The sequence below is a fragment of the Bos taurus genome, chromosome 2 (genome assembly GCF_002263795.3).
Source record: "Bos taurus isolate L1 Dominette 01449 registration number 42190680 breed Hereford chromosome 2, ARS-UCD2.0, whole genome shotgun sequence".
NCBI classification, from domain to species: domain Eukaryota; kingdom Metazoa; phylum Chordata; class Mammalia; order Artiodactyla; family Bovidae; genus Bos; species Bos taurus.
This window is the reverse complement of record NC_037329.1, coordinates 89,729,942-89,744,819: the sequence shown is the minus strand read 5'-3', so window position 1 is coordinate 89,744,819 and position 14,878 is coordinate 89,729,942. Positions and strand designations below refer to the sequence as shown.

The 14,878-nt window shown below is 41.4% G+C and overlaps 1 protein-coding gene across 9 annotated transcripts in view; it reads right to left on the bottom strand.

Moving 5' to 3' along the window:
- The window catches only part of CFLAR (CASP8 and FADD like apoptosis regulator), a 58,270-nt gene that overhangs the window by 17,624 nt on the left and 25,768 nt on the right, over positions 1 to 14,878 (bottom strand). For 6 of the 9 annotated variants that reach the window (XM_005202603.5, NM_001012281.2, XM_010802165.4 and 3 more), the window contains 3 exons: positions 11,449 to 11,506; positions 5,313 to 5,362; positions 4,546 to 4,627 (listed from right to left, as the gene is read on the bottom strand). In XM_005202603.5, coding sequence (XP_005202660.1) covers positions 4,546 to 4,627; positions 5,313 to 5,362; positions 11,449 to 11,506 — 190 coding nt within the window. Of the gene's footprint in view, positions 1 to 4,545; positions 4,628 to 5,312; positions 5,363 to 11,448; positions 11,507 to 12,232; positions 12,339 to 14,878 lie in introns of all 9 variants that reach the window. The other 3 variants (XM_059892075.1, XM_024999561.2, XM_024999538.2) reach the window with 3 other exon arrangements.

The window sequence follows — 14,878 nt, the reverse complement described above, 5'->3', positions numbered from 1 at the left end:
GATGAATAAATACATCCTCTTAAAATCTGCAAACACCATCTTTCATTCAGCCTAAAAACCCCAGCCAGAGCCCAAGGTCAAGGTCCAGAGTCCACGTGTCTGTGATTTGGGGCTTTCACTTCTCCCCTCCTTAACAAGATGCTCTGTCAGGGCACCTTGAAGCAGGAGCTCGTGTAAGTCCAGCTTTGCTAGGTCTCTGACACAGGTGACACAACCCTGAGGACACCAAGCACAAAGCCACTGAACGGAGACAATTAGCCCAAATCCTTAAGCCTCTACGTCTGCTCCAAGAAGAGGCTACTGACTTCTCTAAAGAGTCTTCTCAAGGATGAGCCACTTAAAAACAAAAAAAAAGTTAAAAAGATTTTTAAAAAGAATGAGCCGCCAAATGGTAACCTTATCTTTGTTCACAATATGGCTCTGAGGCCAGTCTCTACCTGTGGCCTCTATACCTGCTTCACATAGGGCCAAGCGTGGTGATTTGCACATGGTAGGTGCTCAATAAACGCTTATGGAATAAAGGAAGAATAAACCTATAAAGCTTTGGGGAAATCACATACTCTGGATAGAAGTCCCACTTTTTTGTGAGGACAGGAACAGATAGGTGTAAGGGAGTCTGCTCAATTCTACAGGTACAAAGGAATGGTTTTAGAAACATACCATGACCAACAGAGCTGATTCCTTCGTTCACTCACCCAACAAATATTTACTGAACTCTAATGTGCCACCCAGTTTCAGGTTCTGAAGACACACAGCAGAAGCTTACCACCCTCATGGCACTCACAGCCAAGTAGCTAAAAACAGAGGCTTTGCAGTCAAGCTTTCAAATCCCAGCTCTATTACTTAATGAGAAAAGCTAGAAAGGGAGTTTATTGTGCTCTGGTTGCTCATCTTGAAAATGGGGATAGGAGTGATACTGTGCAGGGCCCTGTGGGGCCCTGCATTTCTTTGATTACAGAAAACAGCCTTCACCCAGCTTCCATGACCCTCCCTGAGTTCCAATGGGCAGATTCAAGCAGCTGTTAATCAGGAAAGGAAGGAATGGAGGGAATGTGAGACCAGGGAGAAACAAAGTCAAGAACAGTGTTGGGGCAAAGTCCTGTGTACCCATCAACAGACAATATCTTTGAGCTATTTTGCAGATACTGATACAGGCCTCTGGAACCCAGTTCTCTGGTCCCTCACTGATCTGGGGTCAGGCTCCATGTGCTAAGCTCAAAGCCATGGCGAGTTCTAGCCCAGCAATTTACAACTAAAATTAAACAAACAAAACGGACAAGTAACATTAACTAATGTCCACAAAATGGATATTTCAATGCCTGCTAAATGTATGTGTGTGTGTGTTTAAGGCACTGCCCTAAGTTCTTTACAAGTACGACTCACTCACTCTTCCTAATCTCCCTATGAGGTGTGTCCTGTTATGAACTCAGTTTACAGAAGGAAAATGGAGCTACAGAGAGGCTAGAAAAAGTGCCCCAGGTAACAAACTAGGACACGGCAAAGCCATGATTCCCACCTACATGGTGGTATCCCAGGGCTCAACTCTGATCACAACTCTATAACACAGAAAAATACAAATACACACTCAGTCCCGGCCTACAAGAGGTTCATAACTCAACAAGAGAGGTAGACACTGGAATTTAGCCATGAAAATCACAAGTCATGGCTTTATTTTTGTGATTCTCCTCATACAACAGCTATACATTCTGCACCAAGTCCAGTTGGGAACTTCTTGCTAATGAATGAAACAAAACTGGTTACAACCAAAATAGGAGGACGATCACACAATCTCTTTCTGAGAAAGCATTTCCTTATTCTTAAGTGAATACTAAGGGAATACCAGACCACCTGATCTGCCTCTTGAGAAATCTGTATGCAGGTCAGGAAGCAACAGTTAGAACTGGACATGGAACAACAGACTGGTTCCAAATAGGAAAAGGAGTACGTCAAGGCTGTATACTGTCACCCTGCTTATTTAACTTCTATGCAGAGTACATCATGAGAAACGCTGGACTGGAGGAAACACAAGCTGGAATCAAGATTGCCGGGAGAAATATCAAGAACCTCAGATATGCAGATGACACCACCCTTATGGCAGAAAGTGAAGAGGAACTCAAAAGCCTCTTGATGAAAGTGAAAGTGGAGAGTGAAAAAGTTGGCTTAAAGCTCAACGTTCAGAAAACGAAGATCATAGCATCTGGTCCCATCACTTCATGGCAAATAGATGGGGAAACAGTGGACACAGTGTCAGACTTTATTTTTTTGGGCTCCAAAATGACTGCAGATGGTGATTGCAGCCATGAAATTAAAAGACGCTTGCTCCTTGGAAGGAAAGTTATGACCAACCTAGATAGCATATTCAAAAGCAGAGACATTACTTTGCCAACAGAGGTCCATCTAGTCAAGGCTATGGTTTTTCCTGTGGTCATGTATGGATGTGAGAGTTGGACTGTGAAGAAGGCTGAGCGCCGAAGAATTGATGCTTTTGAACTGTGGTGTTGGAGAAGGCTCTTGAGAGTCCCTTGGACTGCAAGGAGATCCAACCAGTCCATTCTGAAGGAGATCAGCCCTGGGATTTCTTTGGAAGGAATGATGCTGAAGCTGAAACTCCAGTACTTTGGCCACCTCATGCCAAGAGCTGATTCATTGGAAAGACCCTGATGCTGGGAGGGATTGGGGGCAGGAGGAGAAGGGGACGACAGAGGATGAGATGGCTGGATGGCATCACTGACTCAATGGACGTGAGTCTGGGTGAACTCCAGGAGTTGGTGATGGACAGGGAGGCCTGGCGTGCTGCGATTCATGGGGTCACAAAGAGTCAGACACGACTGAGCAACTGAACTGAACTGAACTGAAGGGCTAAAACTGGAGAAGGCAATGGCAACCCACTCCAGTACTCTTGCCTGGAAAATCCCATGGACAGAGGGGCCTGGTGGGCTGCAGTCCATGGGGTCGCTAGGAGTTGGACATGACTGAGCGACTTCACTTTATTTTTTCACTTTCGTGCATTGGAGAAGGAAATGGCAACCCACTCCAGTGTTCTTGCCTGGAGAATCCCAGGGATGGGGGAGCCTGGTGGGCTGCTGTCTATGGGGTCGCACAGAGTCGGACACGACTGAAGCGACTTAGCAGCAGCAGCAGCAGCAAGGGCTAAAACAGAAAGAACAAATCTTGTACATCAAATACACCTCAATTTAAGAAAAATAAAATAAATAAATACAGGACCCATCTATAGCTCAAGAGACAGCATTTCTCACATCTAACTAAATACAGGACAGGAGAAAGTAAGATCATATCTGAAATCCCAGGAAATTCAGTGTAATAGTTGCTAATTGGACCTTTCTTGGATTCTCTTCCCATAAAGCTCACCATGGTAATATTTAAATATATACGTATTTATTTTTACTTATTTGGCCACACCATGTCTTAGTGGTGGCACACAGGATCTTTGATCTTCGGGGGGCATGCAGGATCTTTAGTTAAGGCAAGTGGACCTGGTTTCCCAATCAGGGATCGAACCCAGGCCCGCTGATCTGGGAGCAGAGTCATAGCCACTAGACCACCAGGCAAGTTCCACCATGGTAACATTTTAAGTGAGCCTAAAAAAACACAGTTCTGACTCATTCTAAGAGAATGTTGAGAAGCTGGAAAACTGGAAATAAAACGATCAATCCTTTCAAGAAAGAGATAAAAAATGGAACCAAATTTTATTGCACTTATATAAGCTCTTCTCATTATTTTTTGATGCATCACCAGTGATTGATTCAGTTCGAGTCAGACATCCAACAGCTAAGCAAAAAAAATCCATTCAGATCCAAACAAGGATAAACAGGCAGTATAGACTCAGGCCAATAACCAAAGTTCAGGATGGTAGACACAGTGCTTCTAAATGAGCACAAATTTATCCTATTTTTAATATTCCCCAGAAAAGCTTTAAAGACCTATCTAGGTGAAATGATGGGGCATCTGATAATACTGAAGCCCAGAAAAACTTTCCATTTTTAACCCCTCCTTGGATTTCAGGACTCCTTCCTGCCGCAGCATCTAGCATGAAAAGAAAAGACCTCCCCAACTTTCACAAAATTTGCCTTTGTGCCAGAGACAGCGCTATGGGTTCCTCCAACTCCCTTTCATTTTCCTCCTGACACACAGCTAGACTCAGTTCCTTGTCTACTGTGGTTGGATGGGGCCATGAGTTCTAACCAAAGGATTGTGGGTAGAAATGATACATATCACTTTCAAGCCTGTCCCTAAAGTCCTTCTGAGCTTCTCCATTCACTTCCGTCATCCACCAGCCATATATAGAGGTTCCAAAGACAACTCCAAGCCCTCAGACAATGACACCACTGATGTACACCTGCAACGAAGCTCCCCAGCCCCATCCCCACCAGACATGAGTAAGAAACTACCCTTCCTGTGTGAAACCACATTTTTGGGCAGTGGTTTGTTAAACAGCAGCTAGTGTTGATGCCTCTGATGAATACTGCTTGTGTGTGCCTCAATCTCACTATGGAGCATCAATTCATCTGAAGCCTTCACACCTACCTGTGTCATTGCCAATGCAGTCAATTATCAGGCAGATTCCCAGGGGCTTGCTCTGCATCTTATATCTCTCTTCTACTATGTGCTGGAAAGGAAAGCAGGGATTGTCAAAGAAGCTAAACATTGTTCTCTTACCTCAAGGTCCTCCCCCCATACTATCTTTTCTTTTGGATTTCCTTAAATTTCCTTTTGGCAGATGAGTTACTCAATAGGCACAGGCTGAAGTCACCATGACTGACATTTCCCTTCAACATCAACCAGTTATTTTAGTTTCTAATTAACTTTAATGAAACCTGCAGTCCCTTTACGCATTAGCTTTGTGAGATACAGATAACGTAAAACACAGAGAAAAGATTGGTCATAAGTTTCCACAGCAACCTGCGTTTATACAAGTGATATTTTTCCAAACCAACACAAAAGGAGGCCTTTTATTGCCTTCTGTTATGGAGAAGACGTACCAGCATAGAAAAAGTCATAACAAGTCAAGGTTTGGAGTCATTGCTTACTTATTTACTCAGCAATCACTCAGCTGAGAAGAGAAATGCCACTTGGAATTTTCCTGTATTCCAAAGTTCACTAATGCAATCCACTTCAACATCTTTTTCTTTGCTACATCCAAGGTTCCCCTTTAGAACAGAAGCGCTCTCAGAATAGCATCCTCAGCATCCTACTGTCACAAAGAATTCTTAATAGACAGGTATTTGTAAAGCCATCAGTGTTCTCCACAGATACTGTGCTTACACTACCAAGTCAGATCATTTATTCTGTACCTGAGGCAAAAATGCTCCTGATTCCTGAATGGGTCTCTTCACTGGTTCTCCTGGGGGTGAGAGAGAAATCATTTACAAAACTGAAGGAGAACTAAGGCTGTTCCTAGTCCCTGCTAGCTTTTATGTCACACCTGTTCTCTTTCCCGATTTTCTTCCCCGCTACTATCTCTTCTTTCCCCAGCTATACTCAGCCCCAAGCTTCTAACCTCACACTGAAACACTTAACTAACTGATAACAAAACACAAGTCCCCATGCCAAACGGGTTGTGTAGAAAAACCACCTAAATAGAAGTAAAGAAGGTTCTCCCTTGCCCTCTTCCAGGTAAGAACTCAGTGACGGGGAGTTTTTAACCTGATAGGGAGAATCTGATAAACTTACTTCCCAATTAATATATCAATAACTTTACTGCATGTGCTGAAATTGCACACAATGCCTCAAGGGAGCAGCCTTAGAGACTCAGAGAAGGAAAAGCTTTTGTGAGTTTACCACTTAATGGAAGAGATGGCCACGTTTTGTTAATCCAGTGTCAATGGAAGATTGTAAAATAAAATGTCAACGGCAAGATATCAGACAGTGGGCTTAGCAAATGTAGATGAGCTTAAAGCAAAGTAGATAAAAAATGACTTTACTAGTCCCAGGGAAGTGGAGAAGCCACCCATTTTAAAGCCATGAAGGGCTGGCTGAAACCCTAGCACCATCACTAGTAAGCTCTGTGATCTGGGCAAGTTTCTTCCTGAAGTCTTGGGGTTTCTTGGGGTTTTGTTTTGTCTTGTTTTGTTCATCTCTAAGATAAGCACCTAATTTATAAGATTGCTGCACAAATGAGTAATAATATCTAAAGACAGGCAAAGAAAATGCCAGTGTTGGTCAAGTTTGGGAAATGAGCACTTTCAAATGGTAATGCTGTATAAGCTGAAACAGACTTTTTAAGGGACAATTAGCAATATCCTTTAAACCAATGTTCTGCTTCTAGAAGTTTATCATAAGAAATAACAGAAAAAGTGTGCAAAAATGTCATGGAGAGGTACTGAAGGACTGTTTGTAACGGCCCTAAGCTAGAAAGAGCCTGAAAGTCTACTAACAAGAAACTGGTTAAATAAATAATGGTACATAGAATACTATGCAATGTTAAAATAGATAACAGAGATTTTATGTTCTTGACATGAAAAGATATGCAGGATATATTAAGTGAAAAACAGATTACTGAATAATATGTTTAATACTGAGCCAATGTACTTAAAATCATGTATGTGTGTGTGTGTATATTCCATATACTTACTAGAGGTACATAGATCAAACATTAATAGTGGTTATGTCTGATACTCAGAATTAAGAGGAAATTTTCACTTTTTTATATTTTAATAATCATGGCTTAACAGAATTAAAAGAAAACACACAAAATAATCTATGTAATATGTCCATCTTAGTTCAGGGTACTTCAGGTCAGTTCAGTTCAGTCGCTCAGTCGTGTCCGACTCTTTGCGACCCCACGAACCACAGCACGCCAGGCCTCCCCGTCCATCACCAACTACAAGAGTTTACCCAAACTCATGTGCATTGAGTCGGTGATGCCATCCAGCCATCTCATCCTCTGTTGTCCCCTTCTCCTCCTGCCCCCAATCCCTCCCAGCATCAGGGTCTTTTCCAATGAGTCAACTCTTAACATGAGGCGGCCAAAGTATTGGAGTTTCAACTTCAGCATCAGTCTTTCCAATGAACACCCAGGACTGATCTCCTTTAGGAAGGACTGGTTGGATCTCCTTGCAGTCCAAGGGACTCTCAAGAGTCTTCTCCAACACCACAGCTCAAAAGCATCAATTCTTCGGTGCTCAGCTTTCTTCACAGTCCAACTCTCACATCCATAAATGACCATTGGAAAAACCACAGCCTTGACTAGACGGACCTTTGTTGGCAAAGTAATGTCTCTGCTTTTGAATATGCTATCTAGGTTGGTCATAACTTTCCTTCCAAGGAGTAAGCGTCTTTTAATTTCATGGCTGCAGTCACCATCTGCAGTCATTTTGGAGCCCAAAAAAATAAAGTCTGACACTGTTTTCACTGTTTCCCCATGTATTTCCCATGAAGTGATGGGACTAGATGCCACGATCTTAGTTTTCTGAATGTTGAGCTTTAAGCCAACTTTTTCACTCTCCTCTTTCACTTTCATCAAGAGGCTTTTGAGTTCCTCTTCACTGTCTGCCATAAGGGTGGTGTCATCTGCATATCTGAGGTGATTGATATTTCTCCTGGCAATCTTGATTCCAGCTTGTGTTTCCTCCAGCCCAGCGTTTCTCATGATGTACTCTGCATCTAAGTTAAGTAAGCAGGGAGACAATATACAGCCTGGACATACTCCTTTTCCTATTTGGAACCAGTCTGTTGTTCCATGTCCAGTTCTAACTATTGCTTTCTGACCTGCATATAGGTTTCTCAAGAGGCAGGTCAGGTGGTCTGGTATTCCCATCTCTTCCAGAATTTTCCAGTTTATTGTGATCCACACAGTCAAAGGCGTTGGCATAGTCAATAAAGCAGAAATAGATGTTTTTCTGGAACTCTCTTGCTTTTTCGATGATCCAGTAGATGTTGGCAATTTGATCTCTGGTTTCTCTGCCTTTTCTAAAACCAGCCTGAACATCTGGAAGTTCACGGTTCACATATTGCTGAAGCCTGGCTTGGAGAATTTTGAGCATTATTTTACTAGCGTGTGAGATGAGTGCAACTGTGCGGTAGTTTGAGCATTCTTTGGCATTGCCTTTTTTTAGGAAACTTCTCAGGGTATTTAGCACTTACTAAAAGTGTTAATAAATTGCAGTTATTGTAATCATCATCCAGTTGAAATCTATTTGGAAGTCCAAAATAATAGGAACACTTGGTTTGATTAAACTTCTATTAAATTGAGGGCAAGTTATCAGGATGCTTTTCTCTTTTACCAGCAAATGAACCATATCCAGGCAAGAGCAGGCAACCAGCTCTCCTAAGGATCTTCAGGGCTATTGAGAGCTTCATCTACCTCACCTGTATAATTACCATCAAGGATAAACCAGCCATCACAGAGCCCAGTGGAAAGAGCTCTGATTATTTTAAACTCCTATCCAAATCTACCAGTTCTCCCAATTTAAACAGCTAACTCTTACCACCTCACCGGTGTTTTAAGAAACATGCTGTCAGAAATTAACTCACTCTTCAACAGCTCTGGCTGGAGGGCCGACTTTTATGCATGGAATGATGGGCATGACCTGCTCCATCTGGCTGATGTGGGCAGAATGTTTGGAGGTGCACACAGACAGTATATGGGCTGAGTCAGGGGATGTTGGCAAGGGGCCTGCCACATAAAGGAAGCTTCCATCAGGCCACCACCCTGCTCGGTACACTCAGGATCGCCACTGCACATAGGACAGATTCCAAGCTCCTCAGGGAAGACTGAGCCCTCCTTACCTGTCTAAGCAGCCCCGCATCTTAAGTACAATCATATCCACTACAGTAAGACTCAGCCCTCTTTTCAAGGAGAACTCAAGACAAGCAAAAAGCACCCTTCTTGAAAATGATAGCATCAAGAGCTGATGTTTTAAGAGTGATGAGAGAGATCTTACATCCCTTAAATCTTTTGGTTGACTCAGTTCACTCACTCAGTCATGTTCGACTCTTTGTGACCCCATGGACTGAAGCACTCCAGGCTTCCCTGTCCATCACCAACACCCAGAGCTTGCTCAAACTCATGTCCATCAAGTCAGTAATCCCACCCAACCATCTTATCCTCTGTCATCCCCTTCTCCTCCTGACTTCACTCTTTCCCAGCATTAGGGTCTTTTCAAATGAGTCAGTTCTTCCCATCACGTGGCCAAAGTACTGGAGTTTCAGCTTCAGCATCAGTCCTTCCTATGAATATTCAGGACTGATCTCCTTTAGAATGGACTGATTGGATCTCCTTGCAGTCCAAGGGACTCTCAAGAGTTTTCTCCAACAGCACAGTTCAAAAGCATCAATTCTTCAGCCCTCAGCTTTCTTTATGGTCCAACTCTTAACATCCATACACGACTACTAGAAAAACCATAGCTTTGACTAGATGGACCTTTGTCGGCAAAGTAATATCTCTGCTTTTTAATATGCTGTCTAGGTTGGTCAGAGCTTTTCTTCCAAGGAGCAAGCATCTTTTAATTTCATGGCTGTACTCACCATGAGCAGTGATTTTGGAGCCCAGGAAAATAGTCCGTCACTGTTTTCATTGTTTCCCATATATTTGCCACGAAGTGATAGGACCAGATGACTAGGATTTTTTTTAATTCTTTTATTTGTAGAGGTGGAGAATGTCATCTTACAGAATCTACATTTATTAAATGGGCTATAAAACAAGAGCCTGCTGCTGCTGCGTCAGTTCAGTCGTGTCCGACTCTGTGCGACCCCGTAGACAGCAGCCCACCAGGCTCCCCCGTCCCTGGGATTCTCCAGGCAAGAACACTGGAGTGGGGTGCCATTTCCTTCTCCAATGCATGAAAGTGAAAAAATAAAGTGAAGTTGCTCAGTCGTGTCTGACTCCTAGCGACCCCATGGACTGCAGCCCACCAGGCCCCTCCGTCCATGGGATTTTCCAGGCAAGAGTACTGGAGTGGGGTGCCATTGCCTTCTCTGAAAACAAGATCCTAGTAACCTTTTTTCTTTCTGCTCCTAGGTAATTGGTTTAACATGGCTTATGACCATGGCTAGATTAATGTTTAACATGGCCTGGTTAGAGTTCTGTTTGAGGTATAAATGTCACATGCCTTAAAATATATAGCCAAAACAATGAAGTCAGAGGTATTTACATTCAAATAAGCTAATGTGATCATGGAAAAAGCAAGAGAGTTCCAGAAAAACATCTATTTCTGCTTTATTGACTACGCCAAAGCCTATGACTGTGTGGATCACAATGAACTGTGGAAAATTCTGAAAGAGATGGGAATACCAGACCACCTGATCTGCCTCTTGAGAAATCTGTATGCAGGTCAGGAAGCAACAGTTAGAACTGGACATGGAACAACAGACTGGTTCCAAATAGGAAAAGGAGTATGTCAAGGCTGTATATTGTCACCCTGTTTATTTAACTTATATGCAGAGTACATCATGAGAAACGCTGAGCTGGAAGAAGCACAAGGTAGAATCAAGATTGCCGGGAGAAATATCAATAACCTCAGATATGCAGATGACACCACCCTTATGGCAGAAAGTGAAAAGGAACTCAAAAGCCTCTTGATGAAAGTGAAAGAGGAGAGCGAAAAGTTGGCTTAAAGCTCAACATTCAGAAAATGAAGATCATGGCATCTGGTCCCATCACTTCATGGGAAATGGATGGGGAAACAGTGAAAACAGTGTCAGACTTTGTTTTTTTGGGCTCCAAAATGACTGCAGATGGTGACTGCAGCCATGAAATTAAAAGACGCTTACTCCTTGGAAGGAAAGTTATGACCAACCTAGATAGCATATTCAAAAGCAGAGACATTACTTTGCCAACAAAGGTCCGTCTAGTCAAGGCTGTGGTTTTTCCTGTGGTCATGTATGGATGTGAGAGTTGGACTGTGAAGAAGGCTGAGCGCCGAAGAATTGATGCTTTTGAACTGTGGTGTTGGAGAAGACTCTTGAGAGTCCCTTGGACTGCAAGGAGATCCAACCAGTCCATTCTGAAGGAGATCAGCCCTGGGATTTCTTTGGAAGGAATGATGCTAAAGCTGAAACTCCAGTACTTTGGCCACCTCATGCCAAGAGTTGACTCCTTGGAAGACTCTGATGCTGGGAGGGATTGGGGGCAGGAGGAGAAGGGGACGACAGAGGATGAGATGGCTGGATGGCATCACTGACTCAATGGACGTGAGTCTGGGTGAACTCCGGGAGTTGGTGATGGACAGGGAGGCCTGGCGTGCTGCGATTCATGGGGTCGCAGAGAGTCGGACACGACTGAGGGACTGAACTGAACTGAACTGAACTGAAGCTAATTTGATGGATAACTAGAAATGCCAATGAATATATTTTAAGAGTTCAACTGTTCATTTTGAGACCTTAATTAAAATATGTAGATAAAGGAATGGCCAACTCTAAACATGCAACATTTTGTACTTGAATTATCAAGCATTTTTAAAAGTGAATATAAAGAAAAGCTGGTCTTACTTTGAATGTCAGGTGGTCCCATCATAAGCCTTTGTTCTTTACTCCTGCCATTCTGGAGCTTCAAACATAAAAAACAAGGTCACACTCCCCGTTCATTTTTCAGAGTCATATTATATTACACCTCTTTAAATATCTTGATAGGATTCTTAGGAATAAATTAAAGTATCACATTCACTGTTAAATTTTCTAAAGAAAACTAGCAAGAGACATTAATTCCATAAAACTATAGTCTATGACCAAAGCAGCAATTCAAAGTGAAAATACAATAAATGTGTAAATATATTCAACTAGCATATTAGAATGTTTCAAAAACAGCTCAATAAAGTCAGACGTCATGGTACAGGAGAGTTGCCACAATAACTCAAAGTTAGAACAAGCTGTTGGAACTTGCAACGTTCAAAATTCTGTGTTAAAGATCACATCATTCAGCCTGATCTTTAACACAGAGGCAAGGTACAGGTATGATTAAGAGTGGGGGTAGAATTCTGCCACTTATTAGCTATGTAACTTTGAGCAAATTCTTTAACTATATGTCTGTTTCTTTATCTTCAAAATGAGGACAATAATAGTACCTACCTTATAAATATTTTTCAGGATTAAATGTATACAAGACACTCAGCACAGTGACTTTTAAGCATATGGAAGTGCTTAATAAATGTCCAGTTTTTATTTTTCTATAATGCCTAGCTATGCATAAGCCACATGTGGGTGTGGCTCTTGAACATTAGCCACCCTCTCTTAGGGCCAGAATGGGATGAATCAGAGAATGAAAGATTGAACAGACCCTTTCTCTTCCCAGATGACAGGTCCTGTGTAAGGCACACATAACACACACTGTCAACCATCTGATACGCTCAGCTTTCAAATGACAGCTCTCCTCTGAAGCTATCCTAGCCAAAAGAGAGAAGTACACTATTTGTTAAGCTGTGTCTATAGCTAAGTCTGTGCATCTAAATCAAAGAAAACACATAAATTGCTTTTATTAGTAATAACCAATGACTTAGCCAGAGGATAATGATATTAGAATTTGAAACCCCACATGGGTGTGCATTCACTTTTACATACGATTAAAGAGATAAAACATCAAATCAAAGCTAGATTTACTCTAGATAAATATAAAAAACATTACAGTACAGAGTTACAACTTTTTTTTTTGGCTGCACCGCGTGGCTTGCAAGATCTTAGCTCCCCAACATGGGCTCAAACCTGTGCCCTCTGCAGTGGAAGCACAGAGTCCTAACCACTAGACAGCCAGAAAAGTCCCACAATTTGTTAATTCATCTGTTGGTATCACGTATCCTACAATGCCACTGTAATTTTTTTAATAATAATGATAAAGAATGTATTTGAAAACCATTCAGCCAGCTTGAACTAACTGTAATGTATCAAACATTTCACTCAATAGTTGAGAACATTCTTTTTTTTTTACAAAGTGCATATAGCATTCACCAAAGTAGACTGTATAATGTGCCATAAGTTCTAAAGGACAGAAATCATACAGAGCAATTATTTGACCAAAACAGAATTAAATTATAAATAGGGATGGTATGGGGAGGGAGGAGGGAGGAGGGTTCAGGATGGGGAACACATGTATACCTGTGGTGGATTCATTTTGATATTTGGCAAAACTAATACAATTATGTAAAGTTTAAAAATAAAATAAAATAAAAAATAAATAAATAAATCAATAATAACAAGGAAATGTTTATATCTCTGGAAATCAACTTTAACACTTCCAAAGGTATTTTGTCACATAAAGGGAAGTATTTGAACTCAGGGGCTAAATTTGGACAAAATTTATAAAGAGATGGGGCATTTAGAATAAAGAGATAGGACACTGAGGGTGGGATAAGCGGGTAAGACTTCTCTAAGGGCACTCAGGAATCTTTGGAACTTGGGATGGCAAATGCTACTGAAATTTTAAAAGCACCTTTGCAAACTTGTATGAGTTAACATCCAGGCTCCTAAATCTTGTGAGGAATTCACGGAATTCATACGCCATGGTGCCTGCTAACTAAATGAATGAATGACCAAGGCCACAGATTAATATAGCAAATTTAAGGCAAAATTTACAGAGCATGTGGGTTCCTAAAAAGCCACAAAGACAGTGAATCCAATTACTTGCATTAACAAAGTAGAAAGGCAATAATAAAAATACAGCAGACTTTTAACTAAGAATGACAGTATAATTTCTGTTAGATACGCCATAGCAAAGAAAGTTCAGAAAATCGGGATCTGAATCCTAAATCAGTCTTCTCTCATGATTTGGTATCACAGAGGTTCAGAAGGACGAAGAAAAGCATATTTAATTCTGGAAAAAATGCACCACGGTGTAGAAGGAGTATGGATGGCCTAGGTCTGGCAGCAGGTACGGTGGGCAATCAATGTTCCTTAGGCCTGAGTGAAAGTTGCTCAGTCGTGTCTGACTCTTTGCAACCCCATGAACTATATAGTCCATGGAATTCTCCAGGCCAGAATACTGGAGTGGGTAGCCTTTCCCTTCTCCAGGGGGTCTTCCCAACCCGGGGATTGAACCCCGGTCTCTCGCATTACAGGCCGATTCTTTTATCAGTTCAACTTCAAAGGAGGCCCTTAGGTTACTTAGGCCTAAATGTCCTTATTTATTTAATGAGAGGGTTGGGCAGTTAATCCCTACCACCATCCATCTGAGTTCAGAAATTCTATTGCCTAATGCTGTCTTACAACTTATCTCCTCCACAAAACTATTTTTATTATAGGTATAGTCAATATTTTCATCACATACTTTTATGAAAGTGCTTATGATTTAATCACAAATGATAAACTGTGGTCCTGACTACACATTCCATATATCCTTATATGTGCATGAGGATGAGATTACAATGAGATTAAATCCTCAGTATAAAAGATTAACCAAACAATTTTTCTGATGATGACCTTGCACCACTGACTAACACAATCGCCAGAAGTGACTATCTGTTATTTACGGTCACAAATCAGTCATTCAGTGACAAAAACACTTTTACACTTTTGTTGAAATCACTAAAATAAGCTCAATGAAAAGCAAATGCACAAAGAGGTAAACACAAGGATATTTATTTTGAAGTATTGTCATATAACAAAAGATTAGAAAAAACATCTACATCCATATTTATAAAACATATTGCGATACAGCTAGAAAGTATCACTTGGAAACTATGTCCAATCTCTAAAAACAATGATTAAATAGAGGCAGTCCCATATGATTCATACGAAAAAATTTCTAAGAATTCTCAGGTCAGGACAGTGGGCATAGCATGCTACCATTTGTACAGAAGAAAAAAAGTAAAAATTAATATGATATGTGCATAGACTACCTCCAAATGGTCAGAGAAGAAAATGGATAACAACAGCTGCCTCTGGGGAAAGGAACTGGGTAAGAGGAAACGGACTTTAAAAATCATTTTAGCAC